General features: G+C 51.5%; 1 protein-coding gene across 1 annotated transcript in view; it reads right to left on the bottom strand.

Moving 5' to 3' along the window:
- SH3PXD2A (SH3 and PX domains 2A) overlaps positions 1–9,128 on the bottom strand; it is a 251,731-nt gene extending 242,603 nt beyond the window's left edge. Inside the window, exon 1 of the mRNA XM_010859596.1 lies at positions 8,933–9,128. Within this exon, the coding sequence (XP_010857898.1) occupies positions 8,933–9,004 (72 nt within the window). The 5' untranslated portion in view covers positions 9,005–9,128. The remainder of the gene's footprint in view (positions 1–8,932) is intronic.
- Positions 9,129–9,134: the final 6 nt, after the last annotated feature.

Here is a 9,134-nt window from a genome sequence, read left to right as displayed (position 1 = left end):
AGTAGTCATGTATGGATGTGAGAGTTGGACTGTGAAGAAAGCTGAGCACCGAAGAATTGATGCTTTTGAACTGTGGTGTTGGAGAAGACTCTTGAGAGTCCCTTGGACGAAAAGGAGATCCAACCAGTCCATCCTAAAGGAGATCAGTTCTGGGTGTTCTTTGGAAGGACTGATGCTGAAGCTGAAACTCCAGTACTTTGGCCACCTTATGCGAAGAGTTGACTCATTGGAAAAGACTCTGATGCTCGGAGGGATTGGGGGCAGGAGGAGAAGGGGATGACAGAGGATGAGATGGCTGGATGGCATCACTGACTCGGTGGACATGAGTTTGAGTGAACTCCGAGAGTTGGTGATGGACAGGGAGGCCTGGCGTGCTGCAATTCATGGGGTTGCAAAGAGTCAGACACAACTGAGTGACTGAACTGAGCTGAACAGGCTTCTTGGAGTAGAAGTACGGCAGAGGGACCTTGTCTAGAAACTTGCTTCAATCAGGAAGAGCTCCTTTTGGTAAAGCATCTCCTTCCCAAATGATGAAGAAACCAGACAGAGGGTTCTAGGACCCCTTCACACAGCTATTTTCGCTAGGCTCAGCATTTTCCAAAGCAGCTTTCATATCTACCCTCCCCTCTGCAAGGCAGCAGGCCAGAAAGGAAGCAATGAGCCCATTTTCTAGATGGGCAAATGGAGATCGAGTGGGGAAGGTGACATGTGGAAGGTTTCCCATCTTAAGGAGCCAACCAGCCAGCCCTCAAGTGGAATCTCCTTGGGGCTTGGTCTTCCCAGACGCGAAGAGAGATCAAGGGCTGTGAGGCTGCTGTGGGAACAAAGTCAGCTTTGGAGCTGGCAGGCCTGGGTCACCTTCTTAGCTGCATGGTGTTTGGCAATTCATTTTAAGCTCTCTGGACCTCCGCATCCTGGCCTGCGTGAAGCGGATGTTGGTAGTAACTACACACTTCAGCACGCTGTTTTGAGAGTTTCCATGTAAAACTCAGAACGTAAAAAACATTTAGAAATGTTAGCTGTTATTATTACATTTTCCCTAAAGAGTCAGGCTTACTGGGGCATCTGACAATGGGGTGAGGGTTAAATAAACCAAGAGGTAGTTTGAAGCACTGTCTTTCTAACTAAAACCAGTTGAGAGAGATGCTGAGATAGAAGACAACGCTGGCCTGAAAGTTTCAGGTGACGCTGAGACTTTGGAGACATCCTGGGCTCCCAGCAAGCTGTTCAGCATTAGCCCCCAGGCCCTCCAAGAACAAGGGTCTCCTCTCTTGCCACTGGGGTGCTTGAGTGGCAGCGCTGGGGACTGGAGATGGAAATGACCTCGCTGTGACATAAGGCCCTGGCAGCGGGCCCTCCACGGATGAGGCCCAAAGCAGTCAACACCTCACTTCTTGCTGCCCCTCCACCACCCTCATTCCCCAAGACCTCTGGGGTGCAATCAACTTTTATGAGGCAGCCTGACCTTTCCGAGTAAGAGCTATAAACAGAGAAGGGCCAGGCGCTGGCCTGCCAACTGTAGAGTCCCCAACACACAGAGATGGTTCCCATCCCTACATAGGTAGCTCTGTTCCCGCCATGGCTGCAACAATGACCCTAAAGCCGGTTCTGGGGTTCACCAGAAGGACCCCACAGTGACAATCAGGTCCCGTCCCCTGCAATCCTTGGGAGGAACGGAAGTTGCAGAGGTGAAGCCTCTTGATGCATATGTGAGGCTCTCAACAGCTGGTCACCCTTGCTCCCTGTCCTTCCCGGCTTGGGTTTTGCCCGTGTTTTCCTTGCATGCTCCACCTCCAGCACCTTTGCTTTCCCTTTCTTGGCATGCCTTCCCCTCTTTTTCCCACGTAAATCCTATTCTTTCCCACCCCATCCCCAGTTACTCCTTGAGGCCCATCACGAAGCTGGCCTTCGCCAGTCAGTCTTCCCTGAAAAACTCCAGTTCACAGAGAACTCCTTCTGAAGCTCTGAAAGTAAAACTGTTGGTTGCTCAGTCGTGTCCAACTCTTTGCAACCCCATGGACTGTAGCCCACCAGGCTCCTTTGTCCATGGAATTGTCCAGGCAAGAATACTGGAGAGGTTGCCGTTTCCTTCTCTAGGGGATATTCCCAATCCAGGGATTGAACCCAGATCTCCCACATTGTAGGCAGATTCTTTACCATCTGAGCCCCCAGGGAAGTGGGTCTTAATATTAGTACAAATGCCTATGCAGCACTTAATATGTGCCAGCTACTGTTCTAAGCTCTTTACATTTATCGACTCATTTACTCTTCACCACAGCCCTTTGAGCTAGGTCCTATTTCCCCCTCATTTTTGTTTATTTGTTTGGTTTGGTTTGTTTTTAACAGGTGAGGAAACTGAGGCACAGAGAGAGAAGGAACTTGCACCGAATCCCAGGGCAGTAAGTGGTAGAGACAGGATTCTGGCCTGGGGATAGCAGAGACCAGGAACTCTCCAACAATACAGCCTTCCAGACACACATCTTACTCTCAGGAGGTGTGGCCCAGACTCCTTGGTTCCTTTCACACTCCTCACATTTGACCTCGCTTTAATGGGGAAGAAAGTGACAAGCTCATAGACTCCGGTATCAGATGCCAGAGTAAGGATCCCAGCCCTGACACTGAATTACTCTGAGTGAGAGCTGCATAAACTTTCTGGGCCTCAGTTTCTACACCTGTAAAGTGGGGATAAAAACACTGACCTACTTCATGGGGAGGTTATGATGTTAAAATGAAATCCCCTCTGAAAGGTCTCTTCTGCACTGCCTGGCACATAGCAGGCACTCATATACTGGTTCTCCTCCTTCTCACTGCATCTCGACGTCCTCACTGGATTCTGCTCAGCACCCGCTGCTAATGTGAGCCACCTGGAGGCTCCTGGGGGCCTCCTTGTGGCCCAGTGTGCCACCCTCCCTCCCTCCTGTCCTGACTCCACTACACAGAGCAGCAGCCAAAGCAACCCGGTCCAGGCGAGAAGTCACACGCAGCCCTGGGAATCGCCTCCTGAAATGCTGATCACCCTCCTGGACTCTTCCGTTATTGTTGGCAATAGCCACGGCAGAGAACACCTCTGGCCCTGACTCAGAAACTGTTTCCAAAGCCAGAGTCTCCACCTCATTTCCCACACACACCCCTTGTCCTTCCTGTTCCCGGGATCCCTGTCCTCACCCATGATCCTGTTCCTGGACTCTGAGAACTCAAGAGGAGTAAGTGTGACTACCGTGTGTATAACTCTATTACTTGTTTTATTTCATTTAATAAAGAGGCAAAAGAGAACAGAGTTGCCTGTTAGGCTTTTTCTGGCCAAGAAATAGTCTGGTCAGTGACTCAGGCTGAGGAAATTAGAAGGCAATTTCCAGGGACCGTGGTGCAAACCCCAAAGTCAGAAGTCCTAACAACACTCCTCTAATTCACTGCCTCCACCGACGATTAACTCATGCTGGCCTCGGAATATCTCTTTGGAAAATGCAGCAGCTGGCGCTTATATTTCTGGATCTGGAACCGGTCTCCAATGACATCAAATAGGTTTATTTTTCCCTTTCCTTTGCCTCCCCTCTGCCTGCCACCACACATGGTGATTCCAATCCCAATTTGTCCCCCCAAGCCCTCACTCGGCTGGCTCTAAAGAGGACCATGATAAATGGCTGACTGTGTTCCTTCTTCCATCAGCCTTGAAGGATGTGGTCGGTTGTTCCATGAGCAGGAATCTTTGTCAGACCCGTGAATCACCCCTAGATCACTTCCCTCCTTGGAGCAGGAGAAAAAACTTATGTGTGTGTGAGAGAGAGAGAGAGACAGACAGACAGTAAGAAAACATGTATGTGTGCTCTGTCGCTTCAGTGGTGTCCAACTCTGCACCTCTATCAACTGTAGCCTACCAGGCTCCTCTGTCCATGGGATTTCCCAGGCAAGAATACTGGAGTGGGTTGCCATGCCCTCCTCTAGGGGATCTTCCTGACCCAGGGATAGAACCCATGTCTCCTACATTGCAGGCAGATTCTTGACCCTCTGAGCCACCTGGGGAGCCCAAAAGAAAGCAGGGAAGAGTGCTGACCCGTGTGTGGCACTGACTTTGGAGCTGGAATCCTATATGACCTTGCCCTCACCTGCAGCACCTCTCTACTCTGCTCCCCCAACACATGTTCCTTCCCAACACACCAGCAAGCCAACACTTGGACAGCTCCAGGAAGCCCTCCAGGTCTGAACAGCTGCTCCTTGTTTATCTGCTTCTTTTGTATGTTGAGTGTTTTCCATGGGGCATGTAGCCCACTTTCCCATCAGACTGTGAACAGCTGGCCTTCCTTTTTTGCCTCAGTCTTCCCTTCTCTCACAGCTTCGCCTATCAGATTCTAAATGTACTCACGGGTTTCAGTGATAAGGAGCACCAGACAGATGCTAGTATGTTGAGTACCCATGATGGGCGCCAGGTACTTACTTCAGTCGTGTCCAATTGTTTGTGACCCCATGGACTGTAGCTTGCCAGGCTCCTCTGTCCATGGGATTCTCCAGGCAAGAATACTGGAGTGGATTGCCATGTCCTCCTCCAGGGGATCTTCCCGACCCAGGGAGTGAACCCACATCTCTTCTGTCTCCTGCATTGGCAGGGGGACTCTTTACCACTAGCGCCACGAGGTAAGGCACTAAAAGTAGAAGCTTTGCCCCCAAATTATCTCAGATCAATTTTCCAAAATCCTTGTAAGGTTACAGGTGAGGAAACTGAGACCCAGAGTGGCTAGCTCCAGGCTGCTCACCCAGGAAGAGTCAGAGCCAAGATTCAAACCCTGAACTGCCCAACACCAGTAATTCTACAGTGGGACTGGCCTGAGAAGACCCTGTCCATACTGCAGCTGCACATCCTTCTTCCCCTGGGGCTGGATCCACAGTCTAAGGGCTTAAGGAAAAAAAATGAAAGGCAGAGAAATGAATGGGTCTATGCCCAATTCCTAAAAATGTAGCTCCCAGGACCAAGCCCCAAATCTGCGATGCTCTAAACACACAGGAGAATGTATTATTTCTCCAGGGTGGATCCTTCATTTATCAGCTCAGGCATCACTGGAGAGCAGACATCATCTTGGGTTTGTTCTAATCCCCTGCCTCACAGTGACCTCCCCCCATTGCCTGTCACATGCTCTCCTCTGTGACACCAGGTCCCACATAGTGAGTGAGTTCTCAAACACCCCCTGGGATTGCTCTCTCGTTGTCCTGTAAATCTGAGCCTGGTCTCCACAACCAACTCCAGTGGAGGAGAAGGGCCTCACTGTAGGTTCGTATCTTCCTCTGGAGGTGAAGTGACCTGAGTGGACCCACATCTCTAACTGGGAGACCCTGAGCAACTTCTCACCTCTCCACGTCTCAGCTCACCCATCTGTATAAAGAAATCAAAGACTTTGCATGGACTGTAGGAATCACATGAAATCTTACACATTGAGCATCTGGCACCAATGACAGTAACTGCTCACACTGGCTATTATTTGCATTCCCTGAAGAGTCCTGTAGAGGATCAGAACATTCACGACTGGTATTTGTCTGAAATAAACAATCAGGAGAGGAAATGACTACGAAAGCACAACGCCTCTCAAATCCAAACAAATAATTTCTTGTTTGCTTTAGATGTGCCAGCTCCTCTCCAACACCATATGACTTGACTTACACCTACACATGCGTGTGGGTGCAAAGAATGTGAACCGGAGCTCACATCCTTATGGAAAGTTGTCAAAGGTAACTGCAGTTTGCATCCAGCGTCATTAGGACCGTTTGAAAGACAAGTGGTCTGAGGCCAAAGCCAGTTTACCTAAGGTCTCTCCAGGGACAGCTCATAACAGCTGAGAGAGGAGCCCAACTCCAGGCATGGAGCCTGGTCTAAGCAGCAGCTGCCTACCTCCCCCAACACTCCTCCCTCCTAGCATCCCAAGCAAGGCCTTGGCAGAGAGGAAGGAAGCCAAGGGCTGACAGTACCACCCAAATGATGCAGGTCACCTGCCTGCCCTTTCATAAACAGGCCAAAACACAAGACCCTTGGTATCTAGGCGGCTCCACACCCATCCCAGAGACAAGCCTGCCTTTGGCTGGATGTCCTGAGAAGACCTCTGCAGTGTGTTCCCAGCGTTCTGGAGCCGGCAGAGCCCCTCCTGCTTGGGCCCCAGGCCTCTCATCAGCTAGCTCCGGCTAACGTGCATATCCCATAAAGCCGCTCAGCTCTGCAATTTGCCAAACTGCAGACTCAGAATTCACCATCACCTCACCAGGAGAGGTGGGAAGAGGGCAAGCTTCTACAGTGCAGAACGGCTTCCAGGACATACATGACACGGGCGCAGTGTGTCCTGCCAGCTACCCACACCAAAGTGCCTTGGCCAGAACACTTGACCTTCTGGTGTGTGGTGTCGGCCTTGCAGAGGCCAAGGGAGGAGGCGACCCTAGGCTTCAGAGGTGCTGCCTCCCCCCTTGGCTTCTCCTGCCCTGTTGGCCCCATCGACACATTCTACTATCAGCCCCCTCTCCTGATGCATTAATGCCCCGCACATGCAGGAACCTCTTGCTATGACCAGATATTTGTCTTCCTCAGCAACCCCAACCAGCCTTCCAGGGCGCTTAGATGAACCCAACAAACATGATGGGCAGAAGGCCAGTTAGACCAAGGTGCTGTGACTTGCTGTGTCACAAGCGACTCTACCCCAACCGGTTCTCAGTTTCCTTGTCTGTAAAATAACGGGTGGAGTCTCAGGAGTCCTCAGGTCCCTGCCAGCTCCACAGTTCCATAACACACAACACTGTCTCTTTTAGCTGTTTTCCACAACCTGCGTTCAGGGCTCTGTATGCTCCCGTCTGCTCAGTGACATCACTCCCGGCCCACATATAGCATCATTGATTCTTAACAAGGGAAGCGGACACATCCCAGAAAACACTGTCCATGAAAAGGGAGGAAATGATCATGTCGATGGAATTGGACGGGACTTTTTTTTTGTATTTTTCACAGAGAACAAGTTATTAGCAATCTTAAAACCCCAAATTTTTCTTCCTTCTTGCCAGACCATTAATAGCTGCTTTTCAAAAGTGCTTTCTTAGTCAGAATCATGCCAATCATAAGCTACCATCTAATGAGTGCCTTATGTGCCAGGACCGCACTAAGTGCTTTGCATGGATGATCTCATTTAATTCTCCAGACAATCCTATGAAGTAGATACTACTATTATCCTCATTTGAAAAATGAGGAAACTGAGGTACATGGAGGTTCAGTAAGTTGCCCAAAGTTGCACAGCTACTCAGTATGTGAGCCAGGCTTTGAACGAGAGCCTCTCACTCAAAGCCTCAGCACTAACCACCTCTCAACACTGCTCACAGCGGGCCCCTAGTCCCTTTAGCAATGCTCCTGGCTAGTGTGTTCCACATCTGTATGTAACCTTGGACATCACTGGTCATAGCTAAGGTCTGATGTTTCACCTAAGATCCACAGACAGTGCCATCTGTTGAAAGCAGTGCCTACCTTACCTGAGGACTAGAAAAGAAGCCCTAAAACTGCAACATTAGAGAAAAGAAGTTAGGAAGGCTGACTTCATAATAAGGGCTGAGATATGCCAATGGACATCTGCCTCAGAGGAGGACGACCACATGGGAACCCAAATCCTCCAAAGACAGCTTTCTCAAAAGGGCAGGGCGGGGGGATGCCTGCTGGGCCAGTGATAGGAAAGGATGAACCCTCCCACCAGCACCCACCTTTCCGTCCCCTCAGGAACCAGACTCCTTGGTTCACCTCCTCCCCAACCTGAGTCCAAGCTCATTTATTCCACTAAAAAGAAACCCGAAGATCAGAGCTATTGGGGATAAAGACAGAAAGAGTAGCCCGAGGCTGACATTAGCACAAATCCAGTCCCCTTCCAACAAGGAAATAAAAGGCAGAGATCAATGTGCTGTCTAGGGCAGCAACCCACAGCCTGTTTTAATTGTGAAAATTAATGCTTTGAGCATTCTAAATGCTCCTTTAAATGCCTAATTTGCAAATAAGATGCAGTCCTTGCTGTCTCTTCTGTCTCAAGAACAGGAGCAAAGCTGCTAGGACTGGCAGCCTCGGGAGCCAAGGACACCATTTACTTCCTAAGGTGGGAAGGATGGGAAGACGGGATGGGCTGAGATGAAGGGGCGTCGCGTCCTACTGGCCCCCAGCTCGGCTCGGTCAACCTTAGCCCCTTCTCATTAAGTCTGGGAAGGCAGGGGGAGGGGCAGCCGGCCGCTCCTCAGAGACCACAGCAAACATTTCCCTCCTCGTGTCGGAGACGGAGCATCACTTAAGAGGACATGAACCCCGGTTAAGGGTCACGTCCAGAGGAGGGATAAAAGGAAAAGCCACAATTTTCCTCACACCGACCGACACGAGGGCTTTAAGAAGGTAATCAAAGCTCAGGGCTGAGGGTGGAGGTAGGGCAGAAGCGGCGGCTTCTCTCGGCCCCCCAGACCCAAGCCTGGGGAGACAGAGACCAGGGCACAAGTAGGAGGCTCGTGCAAGGCGTCCGTCCCCAGGGTAACCTCTGAAAGCATCTCGATCTGCGTGCGCCTGAGCGACCCGAGCCCCCAGGGAGGGCCGGGAAGATGCTCTTTCCCAACGGAGCTTCCCAGCAAGGGTTTGAAGAACGTTCCCCCCACCATCCATCAAAGCTCAGGCGGACAGATGACTTCACCGTTGTAACAGACAAGGGCAGCCACTTGCCAATTCCAATGCCAAAAAAAGAAAACGGGCGTGGGGCGGGGGTTGGGGGGGAGCAGTGGAGGAAGGTCAGAAAAGGGTTCCCTGGAGATCACAGCCCTGCCAAGAGACTCCACCGCCAAAGGCTGCCCTGTAGGCGCTCAGCTCCGGGACTTACCACGGAGAGGGCTGAGGGGCCACCCAGGGGCCCTCAGGGGGTTCCTGGCCAGCCTCCCGCAGGGGTCGTGGGGGCGTACTCACATAATGCTTGGAGGGGTTCCTCCGTTTCTCCACGTCCACCACGGTGGCATCTTGCACGCAGTAGGCGAGCATCTTCCCCCACAAAGCGAGTGGCGCCCCCCGGCGGCGTCACCTTCTCATCCCGGTCCGGCCCCGGCTCCTTGTCCCGCTTCCCGGGTTCCCGGGTCTCCCCAGCTACCTCGGGCCGGCGCGCCGCTGCCCG

Source organism: Bison bison, unplaced genomic scaffold (genome assembly GCF_000754665.1).
Source record: "Bison bison bison isolate TAMUID 2011002044 unplaced genomic scaffold, Bison_UMD1.0 scf7180017864456, whole genome shotgun sequence".
Lineage (NCBI taxonomy): Eukaryota > Metazoa > Chordata > Mammalia > Artiodactyla > Bovidae > Bison > Bison bison.
The sequence above is the reverse complement of the archived record's forward strand: the minus strand, read 5'-3'. Positions and strand labels throughout refer to the sequence as shown.